Source organism: Penaeus japonicus, unplaced genomic scaffold, assembly GCF_977035675.1.
Source record: "Penaeus japonicus unplaced genomic scaffold, GWHDUDI00000001_assembly GWHDUDI00000007, whole genome shotgun sequence".
Lineage (NCBI taxonomy): Eukaryota > Metazoa > Arthropoda > Malacostraca > Decapoda > Penaeidae > Penaeus > Penaeus japonicus.
In genome coordinates, this window is record NW_028234409.1 from 38,332,731 (window position 1) to 38,345,230 (window position 12,500).

Here is a 12,500-nt window from a genome sequence, read left to right on the forward strand (position 1 = left end):
GATGCTAGTCTTGTACAGAGAGAAGCGCCCGAACGACACTCCGAACGTGCCATTGACGTGCCCGGTGCAGACGTGCGCAAGCCGACGGCGAGGGCAGAAGGTCCCGCAGTCCACACTGATGCGAAATCTGACTCGAAGCTAAAATTCGGCATTAAAGTCTTGCCAGATTTGACAGGAAGAGTTCCTAAGCGTGACCTCGACCTCGAAGCTGGAGGAGAAATATCAGCTGAGGCTCCATCACTTAACATTCAGCAACCTCGTCTAGATCTTGAAACCGAATTGAACACTCCCTCGGTAGGAATCGAGACTGAGGACTTCGATGGGTCCAACAAAAAGCCAAGTGGCATCAAATTCGGTGTCAAACTGCCACAGATGAAAGTTAAGGCTGGCCAAGGAGACGTACCCGATGCCACTATTAGGATGCCCAACATACCAGAAGGTGAAATAAGACTTGGAGCTGAGGAAAACCTTAACATTAGTTTGCCAGAGGTCGAACTTGACGGGAGAGGAGTAAACAAACTCTCACTCGAACCCAAGACAGACGATGAAAAGCAGAAAGCTAAGGGTTCTTTTGGCATTGATATGGATTTCAAAGGCTTTGGCCAAGGATCGAACTCTGAACACAAAGAGGAAACGGACTCTGACAGAGAAAGTGGAAAGTCTAAAGGTTTTGGTAACATGAGCCTTGGTATCGATTTCAAAGGTCTGAAGAGAGATGATGATGTTGCTTCAGATGAAGAGAAAGTGAAGTCTAAAGGTAATATTGGACTTAGCATTGACACTCCAGACATTCAGATGCCAAATGTAGAATATGAACACAAAGTAGGTAATGTAGAAAATATGTCATCCAAATCTGAAAAATCGGGATTTGGGATCGACTTTAAAGGTCCTGACTTCTCTATGCCCAAGCTTAACCTTCAAGGTCAGGCTAAAGGCAAGGGTGACGGCGATCAGGCTGGGTTCGCTATGAATACCCCCGATTTTAACTTACCTGACGTGAGTTTCAACAAGACATTGGAGGTCGAAGGGGGAGTGAGTGCTGACAGCTTGAAGAGACCAAAAGTTGACCTTTCCCTTCCCGAAGGTGACTTAAAGGCTACAGGTGAAGTGAAAACTGATGCACAAGCTGAAGTTGATGCCTTTAAGAAAGGAGGTTTTAGCTTCGGCCTGACAGGTCCTGACATTAACCTCCCTAGCTTTGGTTTAGGTGGTCGAAGTGACGAAGAAAAGGATTCAGAAGGAAAGAACAAAAATGACACTGAGGGAGAAGGAAAAGATTTATCACTAGATATCCGAGGGCCTGATATTACCCTGCCGAATATGAGCCTAAAAGGGGGAGCAGACGCTGCATTGGAAGAGGTGAATGTAGAAGCAGAAGAAGTAGGTAAAAAGAAGAGCAAAAAGAGCAAGAAGGGCTTTAGTTTTGGATTCAAGGCTCCTGACTTTAACCTTCCTGGGATGCATTTCAAGGGGCGTGGAGATGATAGTGACAACGACGAAAGCAACAACTCCGAGAACGAAAAGAGAGACAAGAAAAGCAAGAAAGGCTTTAGCTTTGGTTTGAAAGGTCCTGAAGTGAACGTTCCAAGTGCTAATTTGAAAGTTCAGGGTGATGCCTCCATGCCAGATGAAGGAAAGGACTCAGATGATGAAGGAAAGAAGGAGAAGAGGAAGAGCAAAAAGGGATTCAGATTCGGCTTGAAGGGACCGGACGTGAACATGTCAAATGTCCAGGTCCATGCCGAGGCAGACGCAGGCACAGACAACGATGATTCGAAAGATAAGAAAAATAAGAAAGGGTTTTCCTTTGGATTAAAGGGTCCCGAGGCAAACGTCAATCTTGGAGCTAAAAGCATCGAAGGCGAGGGCTTTGACGTGAAAGGTCCTAATGTAAACATACCTGATGTCAGCTTGTCTGGTGATTTAGATGTTGGAGATCGTGAAAGACCAGACGGTGAAGATGATAAGGACAAAGAAAAGAAATCTAAGAAAGGATTTAGCTTTGGGTTTAAAGGTCCTGACGTCAGCTTACCAAGCATGAGCATCAAGGGAGGTGCAGAAGAGAAAGATCTTTCCGATGATGAAGATGGAAATGACAGAAATAAAAAGAACAAGAAGGGTTTCAGTCTCGGGTTAAAGGGTCCTGATTTCAATATGCCTAGTATGAGTCTCAAAGGAAATAGCGAGGGAAATGACAATCAAAAGGATGAGTCTGATGACGATGGTGATAAGGATAAGAAATCCAAGAAAGGATTTAGTTTAGGATTTAAAGGACCCGACTTCAGTCTACCCAGTATGAACATTAAGGGAGACGATGAATCCGACGACGGTGAAGATGACAAGGAGAAAAAGGCAAAGAAGGAATTCAGTCTTGGACTGAAGGGACCTGACTTTAATCTCCCTAGCATGAGTCTGAAGGGAAGTGCCGATGCAGATGCGAAGAAGGAAAACACTGATGATGAAGAAATTAGCAAAGACAAGAAGTCCAAAAAGGGATTTAGTCTTGGTTTAAAAGGACCTGATTTCAATATGCCCAGCATAAATATCAAGGGTGGTGTTGAGCACGGCTCTGAAAAAGTGGAAGATGACGATGAAGACGAAAAAGAAAAGAAATCAAAGAAAGGATTTAATATTGGATTTAAGGGTCCTGACTTCAGCCTGCCCAGCATGAGCATCAAGGGCAGTGGAGAAGGAGGTGACAAAGGAGAAGAGTCTGAAGATGATGACAAAGACAAGGACAAGAAATCAAAGAAAGGATTTAGTCTTGGCCTGAAAGGACCTGACTTCTCAATGCCAAGCATGAGCCTCAAAGGAAGTGCAGGAGATAATAAGGATAAGGATGAATCTGAAGATGATGATGATGATAAGGGCAAGAAATCAAAGAAAAGTTTTAATCTTGGATTCAAAGGGCCTGACTTCAGCCTTCCCAGTATGAACCTCAAAGGAAGCGCAGAGGGAGAAAATAAGGATAAGACTGAATCTGAAGACGATGATGATGATAAGGACAAGAAATCAAAGAAAGGTTTCAATCTTGGATTCAAAGGACCTGACTTCAGCCTTCCTAGTATAAGCCTCAAAGGAAATGCAGAAGGAGACAGCAAGGAAGCTAATGAGTCCGACGATGATCACGAAGATGGAAAGAGTGGGAAGTCAAAGAAAGGTTTAAATATTGGGTTTAAAGGACCTGACTTTAGTCTGCCCAGCATGAGTCTCAAAGGAAATGTAGGAGGCAGCAGTGAAAAGGAACAGCCGGATAACGATGATGATGATGAAAGCAGCAATAAGGATAAAAAGTCCAAGAGAGGATTTAATATTGGGTTGAAAGGTCCTGACTTCAGCTTACCAAGCTTGAGTGTTAAAGGAGGTGCAGAAGAAAGCGATAAGGTAAAGGAAGAATCTGATGATGGCGAAGACAAAAAGGGCAAGAAGTCGAAAAAAGGATTCGGAGTTGGGATTAAAGGGCCCGATTTTAGTCTGCCAAGCATGAGTATCAGAGGAAGTGCTGAAGGTGTTGAAGAGAAAGAAGAATCAGACGACGAGGAAGATAAATCCAAAGGTAAGAAATCCAAGAAAGGCTTCAGTCTTGGATTGAAAGGCCCTGATTTCACTCTACCCAGTATGAGCATCAAGGGAGGTGCAGAAGGTGAGCATGACAAAGAGACATCTGATACCGATGATAATGATGATAAAGTTAAGAAGAACAAGAAGGGCTTTAGTCTTGGATTTAAGGGCCCTGACATTAACCTACCAAGTATGAATATCAAGGGAAGTGGAGAAGGTGGCGAAAAGGAGGAGAAATCGGACAATGATGATGAAAATGATAAAAACAAAAAGTCAAAGAAAGGCTTCAGTCTTGGACTTAAGGGCCCTGACTTTAACTTGCCCAGCATGAACATCAGGGGCAGTGGGAAAGGAGACAAAGATAAGGAAGATTCTGAAGATGAGGACGATGAGAAAAAGTCCAAGAAGGGCTTCAGTCTTGGATTCAAGGGTCCAGATTTCAGTCTACCAAGTATGAATATCAGAGGAAGTGGAGAAGGAGGAGATAAAGAAAAGATGGAACCCGACAACGACAACGATGATAATGATAAAAGTAAGAAGGGTTTCAGTCTTGGATTCAAGGGTCCTGACTTCAGTCTACCCAGCATGAGCATCAAGGGCAGTGGAGAAGGAGGGGACAAAGGAGACGAGTCTGATGACGATGGGAAATCTAAAGACAAGAAGTCAAAGATGGGATTCAATCTTGGATTTAAGGGACCTGACTTCAGTCTACCTAGTATGAGTCTAAAAGGCCATGGACAAGATGATGGGTCAGAGGCTAAGAATGATAAGGCAAATGGCAAAGACTTCAACCTTGGACTAGAGGGTCCCGATGTCACTCTTCCAAATGTAGACATGAAACTTCATGGTGAAACTCCCTCTGGAGAAGCTTTGGATAAGGACAGTGATGATGACAATTTAAAATCAAAGAAAGGTTTCAGTTTTGGGTTCAAAGGCCCTGACATAAACCTTCCAAGCTTTAGTCTCAAAGGCCGTGATCGAGGTGATGGTGAAGATGACTCAGAGGAGGAGAAAGATAAGGATGGGAGAGATGTTAAACTTGGTGTAACAAGACCAGAGGTCAAATTACCAAATGCTGATATAAGTGCCGAAGTGGAGAGTGACTTGGATCTAGAAACTGACAATGAGAACAAGAAATCAAAGAGAGGATTTAGCTTTGGCTTACCAAGCTTTAGCCTCAAGGGAAAAGGAGACAAGGCTGACAATGATGAACCACAGAGTGATGAAGACGAAAATGAGAAGAAGAAGAAATCCAAGAAAGGCTTCAATATAAACTTAAAAGGTCCTGATTTTAACCTATCTGGTGTCAAGGTAAAAGGTCATGGAGATTTAGAAGGTTATGAGGGGAAATTACCAGAAGCCACTGTCTCCAAGACTGTAGAGATATCAGGATCAGATATTGAGCTTCCATCTGTAGACCTCAAAGCTCAGGGACAAATAGATGATGAAGACACAACTAGAGGAAAGAAATCAAAAAGAGGATTCAGCATGGGGATCAAAGGCCCTGATTTCAGTCTCCCAAGTATGAATATTAAAGGCTATCCAGAAGGAGGCAAAGATGGAGAAGATTCAGACAATGATAATGGAAATGACAAAGATAAGAAGACCAAAAAAGGTTTCAGTCTTGGACTAAAAGGCCCTGATTTTAATTTACCAAGTATGAGCATGGGTGCAAGTGCTGAAACAGATAATAAACAGAATGATGAATCAGATAATGACGAATCTGGTAAGAAGTCCAAGAAAGGCTTCAGTTTTGGATTCAAGGGTCCTGATTTAAGTATGCCTAGTATGGACATCAAAGGTGGTGAAAATGATGACAAAAAGTTGTCCAATGATGAGGAAAAAGATAATGATAAAAAATCTAAGAAAGGATTCAGTCTTGACTTTAAAGGACCTGACTTCAGCTTACCTAGCATGAGCATAAAGGGAGGTGCCGATCAGCATGATGAAGTCAAAGAAGCATCAGATGACGATGAAGATGACAAAAGTGATAAATCTAGAAGAGGCTTCAATCTTGGTCTAAAAGGTCCCAATATCAACTTACCTAGCATGAACATCAAAGGCAGTGGGGAGGTAAGAGACAAAGAAGAATCAGACGATGATGAAAGTGTTAAAGATAAGAAATCTAAAAAAGGATTCAGTCTCGGATTCAAAGGACCAGACTTTAGTATGCCAAGTATGAGTGTCAAAGGAAGCACAACGGATGACAAAGAACAGTCTGATGATAATGAAGACAAGGAGAAAAAATCCAAGAAAGCATTCAGTCTTGGATTTAAGGGACCTGATTTCAGTCTTCCTAGCATGAAGATTAAAGGAAGTGCAGATGACGGTAATGCAAAAGACAAAGCTGATGAAAGAGATAGAGATCTGGATGGGAAGTCAAGCAAGGGTTTCAACCTTGGATTAAAGGGTCCTGACTTCAATCTCCCTAATGTTAGCATGAAGGGAAATGTGGAAGGGGATAGTAAGGATTCAGATAACGATAGAGAAGACAAAGATACGAAGTCTAAGAAAGGTATTAGTCTAGGCTTCAAAGGTCCTGACTTTAGTGTACCGAGTATGAGTATCCGCGGCAGTGGAGAAGGTGACAAGGAACAAGATGAATCTGAGGATGACGAGAAAAATAAAGAAAAGAAGTTAAAGAAAGGTTTCAGTCTTGGATTCAAGGGTCCTGACTTCAGCCTGCCCAGCATGAGCATCAAGGGCAGTGGAGATGGAGGTGACAAAGGAGAAGAGTCTGAAGATGATGACAAAGACAAGGGCAAGAAATCAAAGAGAGGATTTGGTCTTGGCCTGAAGGGACCTGACTTCACAATGCCAAGCATGAGCCTCAAAGGAAGTGCAGGAGATAATAAGGATAAGGATGAATCTGAAGATGATGATGATGATAAGGGCAAGAAATCAAAGAAAGGATTTAGTCTTGGCCTGAAAGGACCTGACTTCTCAATGCCAAGCATGAGCCTCAAAGGAAGTGCAGGAGATAATAAGGATAAGGATGAATCTGAAGATGATGATGATAAGGGCAAGAAATCAAAGAAAAGTTTTAATCTTGGATTCAAAGGGCCTGACTTCAGCCTTCCCAGTATGAGCCTCAAAGGAAGCGCAGAGGGAGAAAATAAGGATAAGACTGAATCTGAAGACGATGATGATGATAAGGACAAGAAATCAAAGAAAGGTTTCAATCTTGGATTCAAAGGACCTGACTTCAGCCTCCCCAGTATGAGTCTCAAAGGCAGTGCAGAGACAGGTGATAAGGAAGGAAATGAATCTGAAGATGACGAAGATAAAAAGGGTAAAAAGTCTAAGAAGGGCTTCAATCTTGGATTTAAGGGACCTGACTTCAACACACCGAGTATCAGCATCAGGGGAAGTGTGGAAGGAGACACGAAAAACAAAGAATCCAATGAAGATGAGGATAGTGAGAAAGACAAAAAGTCCAGGAAGGGATTTAGTCTTGGATTAAAAGGCCCTGACTTTAGCTTACCTAGTATGAACGTAAAAGGAAGTGTAGAGGACGATGATAAAGGGAAAGAAGAATCAGATGATGATGATGATGCAAAAAGCGATAAAGATAAAAAGTCCAAGAAAGGCTTTAGTCTAGGTCTAAAGGGTCCTGATTTTAATTTACCAAGTGTTAGTGTTAAAGGAAGTGGAGAAGGAAGTCATAAGAAAGGAAACGAATCTGATGATGATGTAGGTGACAAAGACAAGAAAGGAAAGAAAGGGTTCAGTCTTGGCTTTAAAGGACCAGATTTCAATATGCCCAGTATGAGGATGAAAGGAAGTGCAGAGGGAAATGTAAAAGAGAAAGACGAGTCTGACAATGATGAAGAAGATGATAAAGGAAAGAAATCCAAAAGAAGTTTCGGTCTTGGCATCAAGGGACCGGATATCAACCTACCTAGTATTAACCTTCGGGGTCACGGGGATGGACATGATGATAAGCGAAAGGAAAGTGACCACGAAGAGGATTCAGAAATCAAGGCAAAGAAAGGTTTTAAACTGAATCTTAAGGGTTCTGATGTGAGAGCACCTGATGTAAATCTGAAGATGAGTGGACGTTCGGATGAACTCTCTGATGAGGAAAAGAAAAATTCAAAGGGACTCGACTTTAGTCTCCCTAGCTTCAACTTGAAGGGTCATAAGCAAGAAGGTAAGGGTGAGGATGATGACCATGATAGCGAAGATGAAAGCGGTAACAGCAAAGAAAGGAGAGGTTTCAAATTTGGATTTAAAGGTCCAGATATAAATCTTCCAAATATGAATTTGAGACGTTCACAAGGTCATGACTCTGACGATGAGACTGAAGGTAAGATGAAAAAGAAGAGCTTCACTGTTGCTCTAAAGGGTCCTGAAGTTCATATTCCTGACACTGAAACACATGTGGGAATAACTCACAGTAAACCAGAAGTCAGTATTCCTGACATCCACACAGGAAACACTAGTGCAAAAGTAAATGTTAACATTCCAAATGTAGATACCCCAGATGTAGACCTAGACTCTGATCAAGGCACAGCTTCAAAGAAAAAGGATAAGTCTTCCGGTTTTGGGTTCAAAATCAATGCCCCAGATATAAATATGCCAGACTGGGATCTGCGAATGAAGAAGAAAAATTCAGAGGGCAAAAAGATGGATGTTGATCTTCAACTTCCCAATGTTGAAGTTCCTGATATTGAAGCCGAAAGTGACCTCCCAGAAGTTGACATTGATTTGAAAAAGTCCAAGATAGATTTACCAGTAGTTGATCTAGAAGCTGACACTAGCAAGTTGACTTATTCAGAGTCAGATTTGGAGAACACACAGCACTCACCTGGATTTGGCATGGCCTTTGGTTTCAAAGGTTTTAAGAAGCACATTGGTATTGATTCACGGGGGACAGAGATTCCCAGTGCTCATGACGCAAATGTACGTGTAACTGCTGGTGAACTTAACCTTGGAAGTCCAAATGTCGATATTCCCGAGGGCACTGTAGCTGCTAAGAAACGTGAATTTTTTGAAGCTTCCAAAGTATTGCCAGAGAGTGATGTGAGGCTGAAGGGACCAAAGTATTCACCTGCTAGTGAGAGCGGAACCTTCAAGATCACAGCAGGTGGAAATGCTGAGGACGATGGAGAAAAGACAAAATCAAAATCAAAGGGAAAAGATGAGGATGATGAGGAAAAGACAAAAACTAAACACAAATTTGGTTTAGGCTTTGGCTTCCGAGGCTTTAGTCGATCGTCTGACAGTGAGGAGGATACCCGAGAGCCAACATCATCCCTAATGCCCGATCCTGATAAGCAAGAAGTCAAAGAGGACAAAAAGAAAGTCAAAGGGAAAATGAGCTTTGGTTTCAAGGGTTTCACACGTTCATCAGACACCGATGAGGAACACGGCGAGAAAGTCTCCATGGACCAGGACGGTGATGAGGAAAAGCCACGACCGAAGGTGAAGGGTGGTCTTCACTTTGGGTTCAAAGGCAGAGGGAGCAGGAGCTCAGACTCAGAGGACAATAATGACCAGGAACGGGTAGGCACGGACCCACAAGCCGAAGGTGGACCTGTCAAACAGAAGTTGAAACCAAGTCTCAGCTTTGGTTTCAAAAATAAGAGCAAAAGTTATGATGTAGAAGGTGGCGATGCCGAGACTGACTCTGCTCGGCGAGACACAGAAGTTGAGGAGGAGGTAAAGGTGAAGTCCAGATCTAGCCTAAACTTTGGCCTCAAGGGTTTCGGTAAGACTGAAGGAAAATATGAGATGAAATCAGATTCTGAGGGAGGCGATGCTGATGAGAAACTATCCCTCGATACACGTGGTGATGATTCAGCTAGGAGCAAGTCACAGAAGAGTATGGGTTTTAATTTCAGAAGTAAGAGTGGAAGAAGTACCTCTGATTCTGAGGGTATTGACGCTGAAGACCGAGTAGAGTTTGATACTCGTGGCGGAGAGGAGAAAGTAAAGGAGCCAAAGAGCAAAGGAATTCGGTTGGGTTTCAAGGGTTTTAAGAACCTGAAAGGGAAGATCCAAACAGAGATTAACCGCATGAGACATGACAGCCATTCAAGTGATGATGAAGCTAATCGTGAAAGTAATGTGAATGAACACCCAAGTGCTGCAGAAGCAAAGAGAAAGAAAAATGCAAAGAAGAAGAAGGATAAAGAGAAGAAGAACAAGAAAGATACAGAAGATGTTTTAAACACATCAGAAGAAAATGCTATGGCACTTGCTGCAAATGCAGCCAAAGACAATCGACGAAAACGCACAGAAAAAGTAGCCACCTCTTCTTCATCATCTAGCTCATCATCCAGCTCTGATGAAGATGATTCTCCCACAGACATTAAAAGGAGAAAGAGAAATCGAGGACGTGGACGACAGATCGCGACCGGGGTTACGGAAGTTACAATAAATGAACGTCCTGTCGATGTGGAAGTCATTGAAGAAGTACAAGTGACTACCCGTCAAGTAAACGTCGTCATACCGGAATTAGCTTCATCTCTTGAAACTCCCCATTTAGATGAAACTGACATTGTTTATTCCAAACGCCGTGCTCCAGAGCCTCCACAAGCTACTGCAGCATCAGGTTATGCTGTAGGAAAGAGCAATTTAGTAGTACGGGAGGTTAGATTAAAGTCCTTCCAGCCACCAGAAGGAGCCACAGAGGTTGTAGAAGTAATGCAGAAGAGTGTTTTGGAAAGGCAAGTTCCACCTCTTGTCCTGCATGACACCACTTCCACGGCATCAGACAGCGATGTTGAACGAGGAATTGTTGGAGCAGTAATTGAACCCATTACCTCTTCCACTCCGAAACGACCACCAACAGACTCTGAAGAACTAAAGCGTAAGGCAGCATCTCTAGGAGATCTTTCTCGCTTACACACTGAACCTGAAGTTGTCAATGTTGTTCTCGAGCGTGCTATGTCCCTAGATTTAACACGTGCTGAGGCAACTACTGCTGCTGAAAATGTACCCAGTCTTCAGCATCCCCGAAGACTGCAGCTTCCAGACTCCTCTGCTACATCAATAGATGAGGAGGACGAAGTTATTGGACTACGAGTGGATGGTGGTATGGGATTACGACGTGCAGGGCAGTGGGGCACCCTTGAAGAAGCTTTACAGTTCAGAAGACACAGTGACCTTAGTTTGGCAGAAGCTGTATCACCAAGAGTCACAGAGCCTGAAGGGGAGCCAGTTTCACACATTGAAATCAGTGGCTCTACCTCCATCACCGACATCTCGTCCACCCAGTGGGTCACAGCTTCAGAGACCTCAAGGAGTATCACGCTTCACCATCGAGAAGAGGAAGATCAGGACGAGCCTCCAGCACTGCCTTCCACTCCAGCCCCAGTGGGTGGTACCACAATCACATTACTGGACGGCGATGCAACCATTACGGGTGGAGGTGTGGAGGTCACTCCTGTCACAGTTGTCAAAGACACAGGTGTTGTAGTTGTGCAAGCTAATGCTCCCACAGCCGAGGAGAAACAAGTCAGTAATTTCACTGTTCAACTTCGTAATGTGACTTCACAGGAGACCCACACAACAAAAACCATACCCACCAGTAGCAGCAGTAGCAGCCGCAGCAGCCTTAGTAGTGACAGTGAGGTTGAAGGAATAGCTCATCATGAGGGCGGTAATGTGGATGGTGTGACGGTAACGGTGGCGCCCCGAGTTAGCAGTGTAGACATCAGTGGCCCTTCATCCATTACTACTGTGCCCCCTCCTGTACCCCCTAAACCTAGAGGTTCTCGTGCACAGTCACCACCCCAGCTCGTAGTTCCCCTACAGGAGCCTACACTCGTCACTGTAAGGGAAAACGGTGCTGTTGTCGTAACGACAGATTCCCCACATATGGAAGGCATAAGTCTGGGACATGGTGGAACAATTACCAGGGAAGGAATTGAGAGTGTTACTCTGGGACCAGCAGTTACTAACATCGAGAGTGTCACAGTAGGCCCAACCATTACAAGGGAAGTGACCAATATCGAGGGTGTAACGCTAGGATCTTCTGTCACCCGAGAGACCATTGTCGTGGAGTCCTCGGAGAACGGCAGCAGCTTCCCAACCCATCTCCTGCGCACCGATATGTCCTCTCTTCCGCAGAAATCCCTCACACAGATCACGGTTGACGGGGGTGGCTACACAGTGACCGAGGGCGCCCTCAGCAGGACACTAATCATCTCAACACCGGCAACTCATGCCCATTCTACCCCTGGTCCCGACTCTCCGCCTCCCACCCTGCAGCCCCCACAGTAGGAGAAGGAAACTCCCTCTTTTGCCAGAAGTGAATGTGGGCTCCAGCTCAGTGGCGGAATAAGAAGTTGACTAGACTCCCTGTTTTCGTCCCGAATATTCGATTAACACCCGACCCTGATCGTGGATCCTGTGAACGTCGATCGAGCGACAGAATTAATCGAAGTTTGACATCCTTAACAGTGTCATTCATGGTGCACGCACCTGAGTACCCAGATAATGATGAAATCAAATCTCATATTTATATTAAGCAATATTGCCTAAGTTCAAATTTTGTTATGTGTAAAATTGAAGTATAGATATATATATGTAGTTTTTTTTATCTCTCTTTCTTTCACTGTATTTTAATAATGTAAGGTTGTTGGTAATGAATTTATGTTACAACAATAGATATTCAGTTTTAGTTTTGACTTTAAAAATTAAGATTCCATGCGATTTTCTTAAAAAAGCAAAGCATTTATTGAAGATTAAGCATAATGTACTCTATTGTTTATTCTAAGGTCTAATATACATCCAGTTCAAGCATTCAAACACTAAAAAACTATCACGTGTATTGCCAACTACTCTGTTCTCTAAAACCAAAGTTTGTTTCCGTATCATATACCGTAAAGAACAGCTTGCCAGTGAAGCTTGACCATAAGACAGAGTCGCGCTTATTTGCTCAAAACCTGCGAGATGACCCACTGACACCGAGGTCTATCTCTTTTTCT

General features: G+C 43.5%; 1 protein-coding gene across 1 annotated transcript in view; it reads left to right on the forward strand.

Annotated features, from left to right (window-relative positions):
- Positions 1-12,500, forward strand: part of LOC122260687 (uncharacterized) — a 124,191-nt gene that overhangs the window by 111,229 nt on the left and 462 nt on the right. Inside the window, exon 7 of the mRNA XM_043028064.2 lies at positions 1-12,500. This exon is cut by the window's left edge and continues 162 nt beyond it; it is cut by the window's right edge and continues 462 nt beyond it. Coding sequence (XP_042883998.2) covers positions 1-11,793 — 11,793 coding nt within the window. The 3' untranslated portion in view covers positions 11,794-12,500.